Source organism: Oncorhynchus gorbuscha, linkage group LG06, assembly GCF_021184085.1.
Source record: "Oncorhynchus gorbuscha isolate QuinsamMale2020 ecotype Even-year linkage group LG06, OgorEven_v1.0, whole genome shotgun sequence".
Taxonomy (NCBI): domain Eukaryota; kingdom Metazoa; phylum Chordata; class Actinopteri; order Salmoniformes; family Salmonidae; genus Oncorhynchus; species Oncorhynchus gorbuscha.
The window spans coordinates 98,246,666-98,267,829 of NC_060178.1; the positions used below are offsets into that span (position 1 = coordinate 98,246,666).

Here is a 21,164-nt window from a genome sequence, read left to right on the forward strand (position 1 = left end):
AGTCCACAATATCTGTGTTTCATATAGTTAACATCACTGTTTTGATACTGTCTCTTATCAGGGTTCCTGAAGGGGTTTGTCTCAGCGAGGACCATTTTGGAAAAAAGTGTTTTAATTACTCCTTGTATGTGCTATCCTCTGGGAATACAATGTCCATGTATATATTGCTGTATATGTTTTTATGCAAATAAATTAAATTCCATTTATCCTGGAAATGTGGCTTCACTCTCCACACTAAACAGCACAGAGGAAGACAAAAAGCAGTTTGTACCATTGGTCCCTGTTGGGCCTGGCCGCCACTGGATTTCTCCTCATAACCGTGGTGCATCTGAGGAGAGAAGTTCTGGAGGAAAGGAAAGAAATGATCCATTTGTTTCTAAAAATAGTTCGCTTTGGATGTTTCTAAGTACATACAACATAGAGATAACAAAACAACAAAATATGTTTATAACTAGTTACAACTGTTAATAACACTGTCTGTAACCCGTGTTAATAGCTGGCTACAATTGTTAATAACACTGTCCGTAAGTCACATTTATAATTGGTTATAATTGTTAATAACACTGTCTGTAAGTCACATTGATAATTGGTTATAATTGTTAATAACACTGTCTGTAAGTCACATTTATAATTGGTTATAATTGTTAATAACACTGTCTGTAAGTCACATTGATAATTGGTTATAATTGTTAATAACACTGTCTGTAAGTCACATTGATAATTGGTTATAATTGTTAATAACACTGTCCGTAAGTCACATTTATAATTGGTTATAATTGTTAATAACACTGTCTGTAAGTCGTGTTTATAACTGCTATAACTGTTAATAACACTATCTGTACTGTAAGTCATGTTTATAATAGATTAGAACTGTTAATAACACTGTCCGTAAGCCACCTTTATAATTGGTTATAATTGTTAATAACACTGTTTGTAAGTCATGTTTCTAATTGGTTATAATTGTTAATAACACTATCTGTAAGTCACGTTTATAATTGGTTATAATTGTTATTAACACTGTCTGTAAGTTGTGTTTATAACTGCTATAACTGTTAATAACACTTTCTGTACTGTAAGTCATGTTTATAATAGATTAGAACTGTTAATAACACTGTCTGTAATTCAAACTCCAAAATGGTACCCAATTCCCTACAAATTACACTACATTTGACCAGGGTTCTGGTCAAAAGTAGTGCACTATATAGGGAACAGGGTGCCATTTGGGACGTAGTTTTAGTCATATAGGGTGAAATAACAGCTTGCTACATCAAACAATTCATTAGGAAATGGGGCAAGTATCTACTAGTATCACTATTAACGAAGAGGAACCTTTTCTATCTACTATCATTACAGATTTGTGTGCCTCTCTGTTTTCTCTTTCTAGTCCAGGACTCTCCAACCCTGTTCATGGAGAGCTACCATACAGTAGGTTCTCACTCTAACCCTGTTCGTGGAGAGCGACCGTTCTGTAGGGTTTCACTACAACCCTGTTCTTGGAGAGCTACCGTCCTGTAGGGTTTCACTACAACCCTGTTCTTGGAGAGCTACCGTCCTGTAGGGTTTCACTACAACCCTGTTCTTGGAGAGCTACCCTCCTGTAGGTTTTCACTCCAACCCTGTTCTTGGAGAGCTACCGTCCTGTAGGGTTTCACAACAACGCTGTCCATGGAGAGCTACCGTCCTGTAGGGTTTCACTACAACCCTGTTCTTGGAGAGCTACCCTCCTGTAGGTTTTCACTCCAACATAATAAAAATAATAAAAATCACTTCAGTTAGTCAGTGTGCAACAGATTAAAAATACATTCATGGGTAACAAAACATACCAGAATTCTCAGCAACACAAGTAAACTGTATTTGTGTCATACTTCCACTATGAAAGTACTCCTGAGCAAGACAAATAATTCTTATAGAAACTCTAGATAAGAAAACTGTAGGTTTTCACTCCAACCCTGTTCTTGGAGAACTACCCTCCTGTAGGTTTTCACTCCAACAGTGTTCTTGGAGAGCTACCCTCCTGTAGGTTTTCACTCCAACCCTGTTCTTGGAGAGCTACCCTCCTGTAGGTTTTCACTCCAACCCTGTTCTTGGAGAGCTACCCTCCTGTAGGTTTTCACTCCAACCCTGTTCATGGAGAGCTACCGTCCTGTAGGGTTTCACTACAACCCTGTTCTTGGAGAGCTACCCTCCTGTAGGTTTTCACTCCAACCCTGTTCATGGAGAGCTACCCTCCTGTAGGTTTTCACTCCAACTCTGTTCTTGGAGAGCTACCCTCCTGTAGGTTTTCACTCCAACCCTGTTCTTGGAGAGCTACCCTCCTGTAGGTTTTCACTCCAACCCTGTTCATGGAGAGCTACCGTCCTGTAGGGTTTCACTACAACCCTGTTCTTGGAGAGCTACCCTCCTGTAGGTTTTCACTCCAACCCTGTTCATGGAGAGCTACCGTCCTGTAGGGTTTCACTACAAACCTGTTCTTGGAGAGCTACCCTCCTGTAGGTTTTCACTACAACCCTGTTCTTGGAGAGCTACCCTCCTGTAGGTTTTCACTCCAACCCTGTTCTTGGAGAGCTATCCTCCTGTAGGTTTTCAATCCAACCCTGTTCATGGAGAGCTACCGTCCTGTAGGGTTTCACTCCAACTCTAATCTAGCAGACCTGATTCTAATAATTAGCTTGTTGATAAGATTAATCAGATTGGTTTCAACAGGGGTTGGAGCGAAAACCTACAGGAGGATAGCTCTCCAGGAACAGGGTTGAAGTGAAAACTTACAGGAGGGTAGCTCTCCAGGAACAGGGTTGGAGTAAAAACCTACAGGAGGGTAGCTCACCAAAAACAAGCTTGGAGAGCCCTCCTCTACTCTAACTCCTCTCCTCCATAACCCTGCCTTAGATCAGAGAACCAGGGAGCTGTCCACTCACCACTGGTGCTGAAGGGAGCAGGGAACTACTATAAACTCACCACTGGTGTTGAAGGGAGCAGAGAGCTACTGTAAACTCGCCACTGGTGCTGAAGGGAGCAGGGAGCTACTGTAAACTCACCACTGGCCCTGAAGGGAGCAGGGGGCTACTGTAAACTCACCACTGGCGCTAAAGGGAGCAGGGGGCTACTTTAAACTCACCACTGGCGCTGAAGGGAGCAGGGAACTACTGTAAACTTACCACTGGTGCTGATGGGAGCAGGGGGCTACTGTAAACTCACTGCTCTCTAACTCAGATATCGGTTGATATTTCCTCTCAGGTAAAAAGCATGGATGTAAATAACTCTGGTACAAGACAGGTAGTAACTGGACAATATCCACAGGAAATAGTCAGTGGATATTGTCTTGTCATGAGGTTACTTACTCCACCGCCAAGGCCAGGAGGTCCAGGGGGGCCCGGGGGGCCGGGAAGGCCAGGCTGGCCGTCCATGCCATCGTTACCGGGAACACCCTCAGGACCCTGAAGAAATGGACAGACAGATACACAGACAGCTAGTCAGTAACAGAGACAGATATATTGACAGACAGCTACTCAGTAACAGCTCAGCCTTCAACAACCCATGGCTGAGTTACTTAGATAAATACAGTTCTGTGACAAATTCAGGTCTATCTTCTAATGCACTTCATAAGATAAATTATATTATAATTGGTATAATTGGTATCGACCTAAAAGTGGTGGTTGAAGTGGTGAAGTAGTAAATGCTGTAAATAGAAATTCTGGAATTGTTGATTTTTTTCTTTAAAATGTTTAAAATCATTCACACCAGTTGGTTTGCAAGTGCTGATGGAGCCACTCAAAAAGTAGAGGCTGCAGTATGGGCTGCAAACCTACAATGAACAACGATCCATACATTTGACCTGTGATGCAAAGGTCAACGTTCAAACAAAGGTCATTATGTTTAATATTTGAAAAATCTATATCTGTCAATAGAAACTATTGTCAACCTTTACTTTTACAGACTAAGTTGTAAGTTAAACAGTTACAATAACATTGTACTGTAAAAACTCTACTGCAAATTAGCTTTGCTGTGTTTAATAGCTGTGTTCAATAGGTGTGTTCAATAGGTGTGTTCAATAGTTGTGTTCAATAGGTGTGTTCCATAGGTGTGTTCCATAGGTGTGTTCAATAGGTGTGTTCATTAGGTGTATTCAATAGGTGTGTAAACTCAGAACCTAATTTCATTGTCTAGTTACTCCATTTGATTCTGTACTGAACAGAAGCAGCAGATAAGCCAAAGACCGTCTCCTGCTCCTCCCCTTCCAAAATGTCCACCTGTGTTTACAATCCTTTACAGTTCAAATCCCAACCTCCACTTCAAGCACCACTTCTGCAAAGCCATGATTCGTCAGAAGAATCAATGACACAAATCCACCGTACCAGAATATGTTTTTCCTTAGGCCTCTCATGGAACATCTAAACCATGGGACATGTAGCAAGCTATACAATTTACTTACAGAAAATAAACAACTTCAAGTTGAACTTAAGTTAAACTTATGTCCTAAGTTGAACTTGAAACTTACATCATCACCCTTGGGGCCAACTCCTCCCTCTGGTCCCTATGGGAGAACAACAAGAGGAAGAGAATCAGTTGTGCTACAGTGCTCCTTTCACTGCACTCCAATGAGAGAGGTGTAGTCCTGCTGAGGCACCAATGAGAGAGGTGTAGTCCTGCTGAGGCACCAATGAGAGAGGTGTAGTCTTACTGAGGCACTAATGAGAGAGGTGTAGTCCTACTGAGGCACTAATGAGAGAGGTGTAGTCCTACTGAGGCACTAATGAGAGAGGTGTAGTCCTACTGAGGCACCAGTGCGAGAAGTGTAGTCCTACTGAGGCACCAATGAGAGAAGTGTAGTCCTACTGAGGCACCAATGAGAGAAGTGTAGTCCTACTGAGGCACCAATGAGAAAGGTATAGTCCTACTGAGGCACCAATGAGAGGTGAGGTCCTACTGAGGCACCAATGAGAGAGGTGCAGTCATACTGAAGCACCAACGAGAGGTGAGGTCCTACTGAGGCACCAATGAGAGAGGTGCAGTCATACTGAAGCACCAACGAGAGAGGTGTAGTCGATACTGAGGTAGCAGTATACTTAGCACAAATAAAGGCATTGAACGTTTGTTTGGTGGAGGGTCAAATGGTAAGCCCTGAGCACATTCGAAAGATATCACAGTTTGAACGAACTAAAATTAATAGCATACACCACATATTTCAACAAATATTACCCATAATGAACATAATGGGCTCATTTATGATGCCTGTAAGCAGGTCTAGATCTGTCATTATTTAATAATATGATAACAATCATGCACCAATGGAGGCTGCCGAGGGAAGGATGGCTCCTTTTAGCGGCTGGAACAGAGCTAATGGAATGGCATTAAACCATGTGTTTTATATATTTGATAGCATTCCACTGATTCCGCTCCAGCCATTACCACTAAGCCCGTCCTCCCCAATTAAGGTGCAACCAACCTCCCGTGTCATGCACTAATACATTTTCACCGACATAAATCAATCTTGGGAGTAAAATGTGCATAAATACCTCTGTCTCAGACACTACTGGCCCCTGGGGACCTATGAAATCAATTGAGAGGAAAATATAATATTATTATTACCCCTTATAAACTCATATCAAACATGAACTGTGTCATAGTACTATCCTGTAAAACAATGTTTCTCAATGTACAATAATACTGTGTTGATAATGAATGCATGATGGCTGGATCCCATACAGGAATGTGAAGGCATCACAGGCTTAATCCTGATTAGGCCTATACATGAGGAGATGTGAGTGTAAAATGCACATCCACATCTCCAACATTTAACAGGGTTAATCCATTGGAGGGAAAAGAAAAGCAATAGTAATATCCAACTGGATGATTTGCTTCTCATCAATAAGGTATCCACAGTCCATTCTAAGTAATGGCCAGCCCAGTCTGGGCAGTGTAGCCTAAGGGCTGCTCAGTTCCTTTTCGGGTTTGTCCCCCTCTGTCTATAACTGGAAACATTGCAGCCAACTGGTGCCACTAGGCGGCGCCAGAAAACTACCACAAAGCACAGGTGGGCGGCAGGTAGCCTAGTGGTTAGAGCGTTGGGTCAGTAACCGAAAGGTTGCTAGATCGAATCCCTTAGCTGACAAGGTCAAAATCTGTCATTCTGCCCCTGAACAAGGCAGTTAACCCACTGTACTTAGGCTGTCATTGTAAATAAAAATGGGTTCTTAACTGACTTGACTAGTTAAAAAAAAGGTTCAAAAACAAATATAAGGCCATCAAAGGTAGGCTACCCTCTGTCTCGGAGTCATCGGGGCAGATAGGACAGCATTCGCCGTCGGGGATGATAGGGTCGGCGCAGTCGGTTGTGTCCTCGCAAATCACTTCGTCGCACATAACGGTTCCGCTGTCGCAGACGCAGATCTGGCAGGGCTCTGGTTTCCACACATCCTTATCGTTGTATTGTTGGCCGTCCAACGAGCAGCTGCCGAATCCACCTGGGAAGATGGAGGTTTGGAGACGCCAGGTAAGTCACATGGCAAATAAATAAACCAGAAGTGACATTGTTTAAAAAGAAGGCCTCCTACTTCTAACGTGTAGGCATAACCCAAACCTCTGAATAAAAATGTGGCAATGCAGGAAAAACTAGAAAAGAGCAAACCAGTCATGACTGTGAAACTGAAGTCCTGCCGCAGGTACTGTAGACCTAATGTAGGATCCTAGGAGGCCACTCTCAATGAATCGACATAGGCCTAATATTGGCAAGGTCTAGACCTACCAAGATCCCAAAGGCTCAAGGCCCAACTTGAGAATCCTTTAGATATGCATTAGATGCAGGCCTATATAGAGAATTTTAAAGAAAAAGTAGCCTACTACCCTACTACTCCCTACTATAGGCATAAATTAACTGAATGTCTTATTGTGTTGCACTGGTTGTTGCCTTTGCAGTAGACCAGCATTGGCCAAAGGCCATGGGGGTGTCTAATATGGGAGTTGTAACGTGGTTGGTGAAAATGGGGGAGCCGCCCCCTCGAAACATAAAATGTTTCCAAATGCAATGAAATGCTTTGTGAAATGCATAATTACCAAGGCCTATGTTTGAACTTTGAACTACAAGCGATGCTATAGCCAACATCAGACAGACCTGTAGGCTCTCTGATTGGGGTTCCGGTGGGTCCCTATACTTGTAATTGTTAATATATACCACATAGTGGCGCTCCCAGCCTGTACAATGACAATATCTACAGAGCCACATGCCCCTCCCTATATCCAATCTGATCAATTGATGTCTAGACAATTCCATTGAAGACATCATAGTTAAACTATTTTCACTTAATTTGACTCCCTGGTTTAAAGTTATTCTAAAACAAGCAATGGAAACTTCTTATTGCAAATTCCATTTGTGTTTGTTAAATAGGTTATAAACTTTCATTTATACTAGTAGGCCAATGGGGAATAAGGCGTGGCTTTCCTATTGTCTAATCTTTCAGGAGCTTTTTCCAATCCAGGCATAATTCGTTGTTGCGTTGTTCATAATATAATTCCTAGATTTTGGTGATAGGCCTCAGATGCAAATCAACTTTTGTTCTGAGCTTTTTTTTCAGAAAAATATTTCCTCATCGCTTATTTGTATTTAATTTACATCAGCAATATATATTTTTTCAAGTGGTTTGTAAATGTTTAGTTAATTCCAAATCCATCTGAACATCATGTCATCATTGCGCATCCAAGCTTTAGCAGCAGCTAGAATTTCCCTTCCCCGAGGACATGGAATAGCGCGTGAACAGCGATGGCAGGGGCGCGCTAAACATGTGTCTGCACGCCAGAGAAACGCTCAGCCATGGAAGCAGAACCATATAAAATCATTGTTCAATGCATCGAGCTTCGGAGCTCCAAAAGCAATGGTATAAGCTTTTGCTGACAATTTAACCCCATGTTTCCCACAGGGTAGCATTTGTAACATTCCAAACACAAAAGAAAGGTGCGCAGCATCCTTTTACGCGCTATCCAATTCTTCATGCGAGCGTCCCTGTCCCATAATCTCATATAAAGTGATACTTACTATCGTCCTCTCCTTGACCTCTCGCCAATAGTACTGTTGCGCTCAGCAACAGCGCTAACCGAATATCCACAAAGCTGAACATGTCTAAATATTAGACATGTAGACTCTTTGCGGCAAGGGGAATCCTGGTTTTACTCCTCAGACTCCAACCATAAAACGTAGAGTCCGGTTCTTTGTTACTCCAATCCAGACCCTGACAGAACCACCCTACTGCCCAAACAAATGAGTAAACTGGGCTTTTATATGCCACACTTTTGGGGAGGTCCTGGGAGCAGAAGATAACTTGTACATGTTCAAGTGAAATGAGTCCCTCCTTCACAGTTCAGGGGGGAAGGGCGGCATTTAAAACATGTCAAACAAGTTCACATTTCGGTTAAAACGTGGACATTCAAACACCGGGGCTGTCATCTTCCGACTCTATGGATATTTTTGGCGTATTCAAACGAACTATTTTCAATCCTACTTAAATCTTGATAGTAGCCTATTCAACTTGAGGCAACTTGTCACGAACGTTTTTAAATCAACATTTTGGAACATGCAATCAAGTGTTTCATTATTTCAATTACGTTGTAAGCTAAGTATTTTATTTTACGTGGAATAGTAACAGCTGGGTTTAGGTTGTGCAATTTCAGATGATGCTGTTGCATGTGGATGTTTTCCAGCAGACACCTTCGTGTCATGGAATATCAGAATGCAAGGATCTGAATAATTATCTCATCCTGACAGATCATGAAAATAGCTTCAGAAATTAAGCTTTGATTGACGTTTACGCACAATTTTACACACATATGTTAACTGTTTACACATAGAGATGCAACTTAAGGCTGGCCAAGGGAGCCTACAGTTGATACATTTCTTACGGGGTCTCGTGTCGTTTTATTGATTGATAGCAATGATAGCCATAATGGTTTCATTATTGGGTCCTACAGATGGATTCTCTCACAATAGTTTGGAAATGAATCACCCTTGACAATAATTGGAAACGTGGCATGAAGTGGCCCACTTATGAATGAAGACGACATAACATTGTGCTAAAATAGTCTTGATGTAATGAGCTCTGAACAGATATGTGCCATGAGTTTATAGTTGTTGAGATGATTTTGAAATTAATGTATTACTTGTATAGGCTACACTCCCATTCACGTTTTTACTTGACACCAACATCCAAACAAAACTTCAATTAAAATGATATACCTACAATGTGCATCCAACATTCTGTTTTTATTGATTTTGTTCATTGTGATTTTGTTTCAGTCATCACAGTGTTTGGTTGACCCACCTTTCATAAAGACAATTGATTTTGTTCATTGTGATTTTGTTTCAGTCATCACAGTGTTTGGTTGACCCACCTTTCATAAAGACAATTGATTTTATTCATTGTGCTTTTGTTTCAGTCATCACAGTGTTTGGTTGACCCACCTTTCATAAAGACAATTGATTTTATTCATTGTGCTTTTGTTTCAGTCATCACAGTGTTTGGTTGACCCACCTTTCATAAAGACAATTGAATGGTGCATACAATCCTGCACAATAATCACTTCTGGCATTAAATGCATTGTAATTACATGACATGGATAATGCAGCTTCTCCAAGTCTGTGTTGCCCCTCCCATGTGTAGATGATGCTGGAGAGGAAAATGTGGCAGTATTACAAAACACTCTCATTGCACTCAGTGAGAGGACACGTTGCAGCTTCTATTAACGTAGCCATATCTGACATCCTTCCTTATCCAATGAGGTTTTTTTCTCTACTGTATGCCACTGAGGCAATCAACCTAGAAACATGTATTTGACTTTCTAATTACAATGAGTGAAAATAATCAGAGGCAACAATTACACGTTTTGCAGCATTATTATTTCAACTTTTAAAATGTTAATTACAGTATCTCCAGCATCACTACGAGAGGAAGTCACATTTATATTTTTAAATGACCTACTGTTTAAAAACGAAAGAGGACTCAATGACTTAGGACACTGCAATATTTCTCCTTGAGAATTCATGTACACACTCTCATACTGGACATCACAAATAACAATCAACACTTCTAAACATTGTCTGAAATGTGTTGAGCTGTGCTATTACCTAACTTTTAAAAAAACAACATTTTCTACATTGTAGAATAATAGGGAAGTATCAACACTATGAAATTACACATATGGAATCATGTAGTAACCAAAAGAAGTGTTAATAAACAAATCAAAATATATTTTATATTTGAGATTCTTCAAAGTAGCCACCCTTTGCCTCGATGACAGCTTTGCACACTCTGGGAATTCCCTCAACCAGCTTCATGAGGTAGTCACCTGGAATGCATTTCAATTAACAGGTGTTCCTTGTTAAAAGTTAATTTGTGGATTTTCTTTCCTTCTTAATGCATTTGAGCAAATCAATTGTGTTGTGACAAGATAGAGGTGATATACAGAAGATAGCACTATTTGGTAAAATAGCAAGTCCATATTATGGCAAGAACAGCTCAAATAAGCAAAGACAAATGACAGTCCATCATTACTTTAAGACATGGAGGTCAGTCAATTTGAAAAATGTCAAGAACTTTTAAAGTTTCTTCAAGTGCAGTCGCAAAAATCATCAAGCGAAATGATGAAAATGGCTCTCAAGAGGACGGCCACAAAAAAGGAAGACCCAGAGTTACCTCTTCTGCAGAGGATCAGTTCATGGATCCAACCGTAGTGTCTTTGTGAGATGCAGAGTAGATGAAAGGATGATCAACGCATGTGTGGTTCCCACCATGAAGCATGGAGGAGGAGGTGTGATGGTGTGGGGGTGCTTTGCTGGTGACAATGTTGATGATTTACTTTGAATTCAAGGCACACTTAACCAGCATGGCTACCACAGCATTCTGCAGTGATACGTAATCCCACCTGGTTTGCAATTAATGGACCAATCATTTGTTTTTAAACAGGAAAATTACCCAAAACACACCTCCAGGCTGTGTAAGGGCTATTTGATCGAGAAGAAAAGTGATGGTGCTGCATCAGATGACCTGGCCTCCACAATCACTTGACCACCTGACCGAATTGAGAAGGTGTGGGATGAGTTAGACTGCAGAGTGAAGGAAAAGCATCCAACAAGTGCTCAGCATATGTGGGAACTCCTTCAAGACTGTTGGAAAAGCATTCCTCATGAAGCTGGTTGAGAGAATGCCAAGAGTTTGCAGAGCTGGTGTAACTGAGTCAGGTTTGTAGGCCTCCTTGATCGCACACGCTTTTTCAGTTCTGCCCACAAATGTTCTTTTGGATTGAGGTCAGGGCTTTGTGATGGCCACTCCAATACCTTGACTTTGTTGTCCTTAAGCCATTTTGCCACAACTTTGGAAGTATGCTTGGGGTCATTGTCCATTTGGAAGACCCATTTGCAACCAGGCTTTAACTTAACTGACTGATGTATTGAGATGTTGCTTAAATATATCCACATAATTTTCCTACCTCATGATGCCATCTATTTTGTGAAGTGTATCAGTCCCTCCTGCAGCACCCCACAACATGATGTTTCCACATCTGTGCTTCATGGTTAGGATGATGTTCTTCGGCTTGCAAGCCTCACCCTTTTTCCTCCAAAACATAACAATGGTCATTATGGCCAAAAAAGTACAATCTTGGTCCCCATGTCTAGTTGAAACCCTAGTCTGGCTTTTTTGGGCAGATTTGGAGCAGTGGCTTCTTCCTTGCTGAGCGACCGTTCAGGTTATGTCGATATAGGACTTGTTTTACTGTGGATATAGATACTTTTGTACCTGTTTCCTCCAGCATCTTCACAAGGTCCTTTGCTGTTGTTCTGCAATTGATTTGCACTTTTTGCACCAAAGTACATTCATCACTAGGAGACAGAACTAGTCTCCTACCTGAGCAGTATGACGGCTGCATGGTCCCATGGTGTTTATAGTTATGTACTATTGTTTTTATAGATGAAGATGGTACCTTCGGGCATATGGAAATTGCTCCCAAGGATGAACCAGACTCGTGGAGGTCTTGGCTGATTTCTTTTGATTTTCCAATTATGTCAAGCAAAGGCACTGAGGTAGGCCTTGAAATACATCCACAGGTACACCTCCAATTGACTCAAATGATGTCAATTAGCCTTACAGAAGCTTCTAAAGCCATGACATCATATTCTGGAATTTTCTATGTGGCCTAAAGGCACAGTCAATTTAGTGTATGTAAACTTCTGACCCACTGGACTTGTGATACAGTGAATTATAAGTTAAATAATATTTCTGTAAACAATTGTTGGAAATATTACTTGTGTCATGCACAAAGTAGATGTCCTAACGGACTTGCCAAAACTATAGTTTGTTAACAAGAAATTTGTGGAGTGTTTGAAAACTAGTTTTAATGACAGTGGCCTCATCATTCTTAAATGGAAGAAGTTTGGAACCACCAAGACTCCTCCTGGAGCTGGCCGCCCAGCCAAACTGAGCAATCGGGGGAGAAGTGCCTTGGTCAACGAGGTGACCAAGAACCAGATGGTCACTCTGACAGAGCTCTAGAGTTCCTCTGTGGAGATGGGAGAACCTTCCAGAAGGACAACCATCTCTGCAGCACTCCACCAATCAGGCCTTTGTGGTAGAGTGGCCAGACGGAAGCTACTCCTCAGTAAAAGGCACATGACAGCCCGCTTGGAGTTTTCCAAAAGGCACCTAATGGACTCTCAGACCACGAGGAACAAGATTTTCTGGAGAAACTACACAAATACAGGTGAGCCAAGCTTGTAGCGTCATACCCAAGAAGACTCGAGGCTGTAAACGCTTCCAAATATGCTTCAACAAAGTACTAAGTAAAGGGTCTGAATACTTACATAAATGTGATATTTCAGTTTTTTATAAAATCCTGTTTTTGCTTTGTTATTATGGGGTATTGTATGTAGATTGATGAGGGGGAAAAAAATTGAATCGATTTTATAATTAATCTGTAACCTAACAAAATGTGGAAAAAGTCAAGGCATCTGAATACTTTCGGAAGGCACTGTATATATACTTCTGTGTGTTAAATATACCTATATGCTAAGTGGTATATATATATCTATCTATATAATGCTTGTTATAAATACTTGAAATAAATAATGAAATACTTGTTTTATGTTATGTTTACAACAGCCCTTTTGCAGTTGACCCACACTAGAAAACGACTCAGTAAAATGTCTGATATCAACATTTGCCCCCCCCCCAATTTTTTTTTTATATATATATATAACACTCAGCATCTATATATATATTGTTATTGTATATATATATATATATATATATATATATATATATATATATATATATATATATATATATGGTGGGTGTTATATACAGCACCAGTCAAAAGTTTGGACAGACTTACTCGTTGAAGGGTTTTCCATTATTTGTACTATTTTCATGTTGTAGAATAATAGTGAAGACATCAACACTATAAATTAACACATATGGAATCATGTAGTAACCAAAAAAGTGTTATTATATTAAAATATATTTTACATTTAATATTTTTCAAAGCAGCCACCCTTTGCCTTGATGACCGCTTTCCAACCTCTTGGCATTCTCTCAACCAGCTTCGCCTGGAATGCTTTTCAAACAGTCTTCAATGAGTTCCCACATATGCTAAGCACTTGTTCGCGCTGCTTTTCCTTCACTCTGCGGTCCAAATGATCCCAAAACATCTCAATTGGGTTGATGTCAGGTGATTGTGGAGGCCAGGTCATTTGATGAAGCACTCCATCACTCTCCTTCTTGGTCAAATAGCCCTTACACAGCCTGGAGATGCGTTGGGTCATTGTCCTGCTGAAAAACAAATGATAGTCCCACTAAGTGCAAACCAGATGGGATGGCGTATCACTGCAGAATGCTGTTGTAGCCATGCTGGTTAAGTGTGCCTTGAATTCTAAATAAATCACAGACAGTGTCACCAGCAAAGCACCCCCACACCATCACAGCTCTTCTGTCATGTTTTGTCTTATATTGTCTTGTCATTTTGCTTTTCCTTCTGTTCGTTTTCCCCCTGCTGGTCTTTTTAGGTTCGTTCCCCTTTTTCTCTCTCCCTCTCTCTCTCTCTTCTCTCTATCGTTCCGTTCCTGCTCCCAGCTGTTCCTATTCCCCTAATCAATCATTTAGTCTTCCCACACCTGTTCCCTATCTTTTCCCCTGATTAGAGTCCCTATTTCTCCCCTTGTTTTCCGTTTCTGCCCTGTCGGATCCTTGTATATTGTTCACCGTGCTGTGTCTTTGTATCGCCCTGTCGTGTCGTGTTTCCCTCAGATGCTGCGTGGTGAGCAGGTGTCTGAGTCTGCTACGGTCAAGTGCCTTCCCGAGGCAACCTGCAGTTTATTATCGAGTCTCCAGTCAGTTCTCGTGATTACGAGTGAAATTGTTTTTATGCTTTATTTACCGCTCCGATTTGTCTAGGAGTATTGCTATTTCCTTAAACTGGATTAAAGACTCTGTTTTCGCCAAGTCGCTTTTGGGTCCTCATTCACCTGCATAACATCTTCCTTCATTCTTCATGGTGGGAACCACACATGTGGAGATCATCCGTTCACCAAATAGGGCTATCTTCTGTATACCACCCCTAACTTGTCACAACACAACTGATTGACTCAAACGCATTAAGGAGGAAACAAATTCCACAAATGTACCTTTAAAAAGGCACACCTGTTAATTGAAATCCATTCCAGGTGACTACCTCATGAAGCTGATTGAGAGAATGCCAAGAGTGTGCAAAGCTGTCATCAAGGCGGCTACTTTGAATAATTGTTTAACACCTTTTTGGTTACTACATGATTCCATATGTGTTATTTCATAGTTTTGATGTCTTCACTATTATTCTACAATGTAGAAAATAGTTTTTTTTTTTTAAACCTTTAATGAGTAGGTGTGTCCAAACTTTTTATTGGTACTGTATATGTTGGGTGTTACATATATCTCTATGCTTATATATATATATATATATATATATATATATATATATATATATATATATATATATATATATATATATATATATATATATATATATATATATATATATATATATATATATATATTATTTACTGGGTGTTATATATATATATATCTATATGCTGCTAGGTGTTATATATATATATATAAATTCTGGGTATTATATATATTTATATGCTACTTGGTGTCATATTATTTACATGTGTGCTGGGTATTAGTGAGGCTTGTTGGTGAAGAAAGTAATATTTTTGCAGTGTCCTTATATTATTTTGAATAATCTTTATACGCGGTGCATGACACATAACTTAACTTCAATCCATAACTAACTGTAAGCCGCTCTGGATACAAGCATCTGCTGAATGACTCAAATGTAAATAACTAAAGTAAATCTACATGACAATTCACTCCGCCAGGCCTACTGTAGAAAACCGTTGTTTACGTTGAACACATAATAACCCATGAAGATGGTTCATGGTGCCCTAAGGCAGGGGCTTCAAGCCACAACACAAGAACACTCACTTCCCGAATATCCTTTGATAAGAGAGAAGGGGTTAGGGATAATGTGTGTGTGTGTGTGTCCATTCAGAACATAGTATTCCATGTAAAATAAACATAACGACATTTAAAAATGCAGGCACACGTTTGCCCTCTTTCTTTCCAGTCGTTTGTGTCTGCCCTGTAATCATGTGTGTCAAGTGAAAATAGGGATATGCAGTTACTGCAGTGCTACGGTCAATATCTTTCAGTAGAAATCAGGCTTGTTCAAACTGCCCAATGTCTGCCTCAACTACCAAATTACATTTGAAGAGAAATGTTTATTACTTGGACAGTGATATCAAGCAGCTGTTGTTAGTTTAAATCACTTACTAAGTTTATCATTTTAAGACCAGAGGAATAGGCGAGGTCTTGCTTTCAGTTGGAACATAAGTTAATGGAATGAGAACACTGAGTTGAAAACACTTAGTCAATGTTTTATCAGAAGCTAGATAAAGGAATCTGTCATTCAAATGAATAAGGGACATTTTTTGGAGTGACAGTGGAATCAACCAATAACATTTTCACTTAATGGGTGGGACTGTTCTTACAAAAATGTATGGAATCTTCTGCCTTTTTGAAGGCCAACAGGTCACTGTGCAATAGCGAGCTGTAGTTTTTCCGACGGTCTAGCTAGCTAGCTTTTGTTGTTGGCTAGTTTGCAGCGGCTGCAGCAGGTGTTATCAAAGAGGATGTTGTTGCTAATTTGTTAGCTTCTCCCTTTTCAAGAATAACTTTCAACAAAAAGTTGTTTCAAATGATCATCATCTGATGAGTGGAACTGTGTTTTTTATTGCAGCGCGCTTGCTGTTGTTAGCCATCTCTTTGAAAATAACTTGTGTGTGAAACATTGTTGCATTTAAAGTAGAACTGACAGCATTTTAGCAACATTAAATATTATTGAAATCCGTTCATATACACCCCCAGGAGGCGACCACTTAGATATGGTCATTTTCATGTTTTCATAAGTTCTTAGAATGTTTGGGAATTACGTATACTAAGGCATTTGTCGACATTCTATTGCAATATAGAGTGGGAAAGCGTCCGTGAGTTTGGACAATTAATAGATAAAACCGAATAAAAATATCTGGGACAAGAGTCTACACAGACCGGTGCGCTAGAGCCAATCAGAGCTACAGTAGGACTTTATACAAACAAGCCATTTGCCACATGGGCCTGCCATCATTCACTTTGAACTTTGGATGACTTTAGATCATTAGAACGCATTCACCAAAAGCCACAAAATACACCTGAATGGATTTCTGCAAATATGTAAACACCACGGGAGTCCTCTTACATTTGGGTACTTTACAGTCTTATTGATCAGAACCATGAAAAGGTAGACTCTCTCTCCCTCAGTTATGCACATGAACAACAACAAGATCAACAACTAATGCTAGCCAGATCAAGGTGAGCTAATATCTAATGAAGGACGTTAGATAAACCATCTCAAAATGTTTCAGCTAGTTGGCCATCAAAATTGCACTGATAAACTATGGGGAATTGTAGCCTCCACATCCTTCTGAAGCTTGCCTGCCAATACATGCTTGTCCCAACCAAGCTAACTGGCTAAAGTTGGCTAGCTTGCTAGCTAGCTCCTTCCAGACATAAATGAGAGAACACCTCACTCTGACCATTGTACTCACCGTAGCAGAGCTGGTTAGGCTGTTTACATGTTATCTAGAGCGTTCTTGACTAACTATTAGTTGTCCTTCTGTAGCTCAGTTGGTAGAGCATGGCGCTTGTAATGCCAGGGTAGTGGGTTCGATCCCCGGGACCACCCATACGTAGAATGTATGCACACATGACTGTAAGTCGCTTTGGATAAAAGCGTCTGCTAAATGGCATATATTATTATATATTATTACTTTTTTTGTCTACGTTTACTGACACCGGTCATATTCAGCGGGTGTTACACATTCGGAAATTCATCAGTTGATCTGAATTTGCAAATGCAAGAGATATGCTAACTGAATAACAGTCGTTCAAGTTCATGCTAGCTAACCGAATGACACCTGCATCTCTATCTGTGTATAGCCACTGAAAAACGATATGAGGGGAAAAAGTCAGTCACTCACTCACCCACTCCTCCAATGGCATGACATCCTCCTAGCATCTATCTATCTATCTATCTATCTATCTATCTATCTATCTATCTATCTATCTATCTATCTATCTAACTTTAGGCTCCATATTTTTAGCTTGCTACATTAGATAAGCTAGCCTATTAGCCACATTATGACTGACTTGTGATCATTGCCTTGCTAGTTTGATTGTACTGACATTCCCAGCCATAGTTACATTCATGAATTTTTGTCCAGAATATTGAGTGATTGAAACTGAAACAGTGCGTAAAGAATGGAGGCAGCAAACAATGTAGCAGGCCAGCTGTGATTTACAACCTGACAGCAATATGTTTGGGACTACCAAGAAATGTGTTGGTGAATTACAGTATATTAATCATGCATTGAACTGCATCCCACTATTCTGCCAACAATGCCTTAGTGTACATCATGGAATGTTGAGTCAAATTGAACCTATTTTTAAAACCTCTTATAAAGTTGTTTTTTTATTATAAACTGGGAATTTGATATTTTTGACTGATGTTATGATTGTCTGTTTGTTTCATATCTGCAACGTAGTTAAAATGCTATCAGTTACACATGATTTATTTTTTAAATAAAATGTAAAAAATAATTTCACCTTTATTTAATTTAATCAGGTAGGCCAGTTGAGAACAAGTTCTCATTTACAACTGCGACCTGGCCAGGATAAAGCAAAGCAGTGCGACACAAACAACAACACAGAGTTACACATGAAATAAACAAGCGTACAGTCAATAACACTAGAAAAAAATATATTTAAGTCTGTATCCAGTGTTTGCAAATGGAGTGAGGAGGTAAGGCAATAAATAGTCCATAGTAGCGAAGTATTTACAATTTGTCAAATGAACATAGGAGTGAAAGATGTGCAGATGATGATGTGCAAGTAGAAATACTGGTGTGCAAAAGAGAATAAAAGTAAATAAAAAACAATATGGGGATGAGGTAGGTAGATTGGATGGGCTATTTACAGATGGGCTATGTACAGCTGCAGCGATGGTTTAGCTGCTCAGATAGCTGATGTTTAAAGTTAGTGAGGGAAATATAAGTCTCCAACTTCAGCAATTTTTGCAATTCGTTCCAGTCATTGGCAGGAGATAACTGGAAGGAAAGGCGGCCAAAAGAGGTGTTTGCTTTGGGGATGACCAGTGAGATATACCTGCTGGAGCGTGTGCTATGGGTGGGTGTTGTTATCGTGACCAGTGAGCTGAGATAAGGCGGAGCTTTACCTAGCAAAGACATATAGATGACCTGGTGCCAGTGGGTCTGGCGACAAATATGTAGTGAGGGCCAGCCAACGAGAGCATACAGGTCGCAGTGGTGGGTAGTCAGTTTTATGAAAGTATGTTTGGCAGCGTGAGTGAAGGAGGCTTTGTTTTGCGAAATAGGAAGCCGATTGTAGATTTAATTTTGGATTGAAGATGTTTAATATGAGTCTGGAAGGAGAGTTTACAGTCTAGCCAGACACCTAGGTATTTGTAGTTGTCCATATATTCTAAGTCATAACCGTCCAGATTAGTGATGCTAGTCGGGCGGGCGGGTGCTGGCAGCAAACGGTTGAAAAGCATGCATTTAGTTTTACTAGCGTTTAAGAGCAGTTCATGTGTTCATTGCTCACATTGAGGGAGAGGTTGTTGTCCTGGCACTACACTGCCAGGTCTCTGACCTCATCCCTATAGGCTGTCTCATCGTTGTCGGTGATCAGACCAACCACTGTTGTGTTGTCAGCAAACTTAATGATCATGTTGGAGTCGTGCTTGGGTACAGGGAGTACAGGAGGGGACTAAGCACGCACCCCTAAGGGTCCTGAGTGTTGAGGATCAGCGTGGCAGATGTGTTGCTACCTACCCTTACCACCTGGGGGCGGCCCATCAGGAAGTCTAGGATCCAGTTGCAGAGGGAGGTGTTTAGTCCCAGGATCTGTAGCTTAGTGATGAGCTTTGTAGGCCATTATGGTGTTGTACGCTGAGCTGTAGTCATTGAACAGCATTCTCACATAGGTGTTCCTTTTCTCCAGGTGGGAAAGGGCAGTGTGAAATGCGATTGAGATTGCGTCACCTGTGGATCTGTAGGGGCGGTATGCGCGTTGGAGCTGGAATAGGTTTTCCGGGATGATGGTGTTGATGTGAGCCATGACCAGCCTTTCAAAGCACTTCATGGTTACCGACGTGAGTGCTATGGGGTGGTAATAATTTAGGAAGGTTACCTTTGCTTTTTTGGGCACAGGGACTATAGTGGTCTGCTTGAAAGATGTAGGTATTACAGACTCAGTCAGGGAGAGGTTGAAAATGTCAGTGAAGACACTTGCCAGTTGGTCCGCGGATGCTATAAGTACACGTCCTGGTAATCCGTCTGGCCCGAGGCATTGTGAATGTTGACCTGTCTAAAGGTCTTGTTCACATCGGCTACGTAGAGCGCGATCACATAGTCGTGTGGAGCAGCAGGTGCTCTCATGCATGCTTCAATGTTGCTTGTCTCGAAGCGAACATTAAAGGCATTTTTTGCTCGTCTGGTAGGCTCGCATCACTGGGCAGCTCGCGGCTAGGTTTCCATTTGTAGTTAGTAATAGTTTGCAATCCCTGTCAGGATTTGGCCAGGGTTGTTCCGGTTTTTGGTCACTAGATGCCCCCATTGTGCCTTTTGACCTTTTGTTTTCCCTTGATCCCCATTATTATTTGCACCTGTGCCTCGTTTCCCCTGATTGTATTTAAACCCTTTGTTTTCCTCAGTCCTTTGCTCTGTGTTTGTATGTTAGCACCCAGCCCTAGTACTCTGTGAAACTCTTGTTTATCCCGGTGGACTCTCTTGTGGAATTCTGTTTTTTTGTTCTTGTTTGTTCGTTTTTGAGTATTTTTTGAGGCTTTTTGTGCTATACCTTCCACTCTGTGGATTTACCTTTTTGTCTTGGAGGATTACCTTTGTTCTTGTGGAATTCCTTTTGAGGGTTGTGGAGTTACATGTTTTCCTGAAGAACTTCACTTTTTACTTCATTAAATACACCGTCTCAAGTGCTGCTGTGTCTGCCTCATCTTCTGGGTTCTGCCGACTATTCGTGGCTCAGTTGGTTAAGTAACTGTTTCTCACTCCGGAGACCCGGGTTCGTAACCGGGTCCTGACAATCCCTGCCACATCTGACGAGCGTCAGAGCCGGTGTAGTAGGATTCAATCCCAGTCCTATGTTGACATTTTGCATGTTTGATGGTTCGTCTGAGGGCATAGCCAGATTTTTTATAAGCATCTGGATTGGTGTCCCGCTCATTGAAAGCGGCAGCTCTCGCTTATAGCTCGACGAGGGAGAGCTTTGTATGCGTCTCTGCGTTTGAAGTAAAGGTGGTCTAGAGTTTTCTTTCCTCTGGGAGCACATGTGACATGTTGGTCGAAATGATGTAAAAGTAACATAGGTTTTCCTGCAAGTAAGTCCCCAGCCACTAGGAGCCATAAGTCCCCAGCCACTAGGAGTGCCCTTCTTGATGAGCATTTTCTTGTTTGCTTATGGCCTTATACAGCTTGTTGAGTGCAGTCTTAGTGCCAGCATTGGTTTGTGGTGGTC

At 40.9% G+C, this 21,164-nt stretch overlaps 1 protein-coding gene across 1 annotated transcript in view; it reads right to left on the reverse strand.

Moving 5' to 3' along the window:
• The window catches only part of LOC124038600 (collagen alpha-1(I) chain-like), a 33,164-nt gene extending 24,911 nt beyond the window's left edge, over positions 1 to 8,253 (reverse strand). The window contains exons 1-6 of the mRNA XM_046354653.1: positions 8,027 to 8,253; positions 6,258 to 6,461; positions 5,514 to 5,545; positions 4,496 to 4,531; positions 3,339 to 3,434; positions 272 to 343 (exon numbers count right to left, since the gene is read on the reverse strand). Coding sequence (XP_046210609.1) covers positions 272 to 343; positions 3,339 to 3,434; positions 4,496 to 4,531; positions 5,514 to 5,545; positions 6,258 to 6,461; positions 8,027 to 8,108 — 522 coding nt within the window. The 5' untranslated portion in view covers positions 8,109 to 8,253. The remainder of the gene's footprint in view (positions 1 to 271; positions 344 to 3,338; positions 3,435 to 4,495; positions 4,532 to 5,513; positions 5,546 to 6,257; positions 6,462 to 8,026) is intronic.
• Positions 8,254 to 21,164: the final 12,911 nt, after the last annotated feature.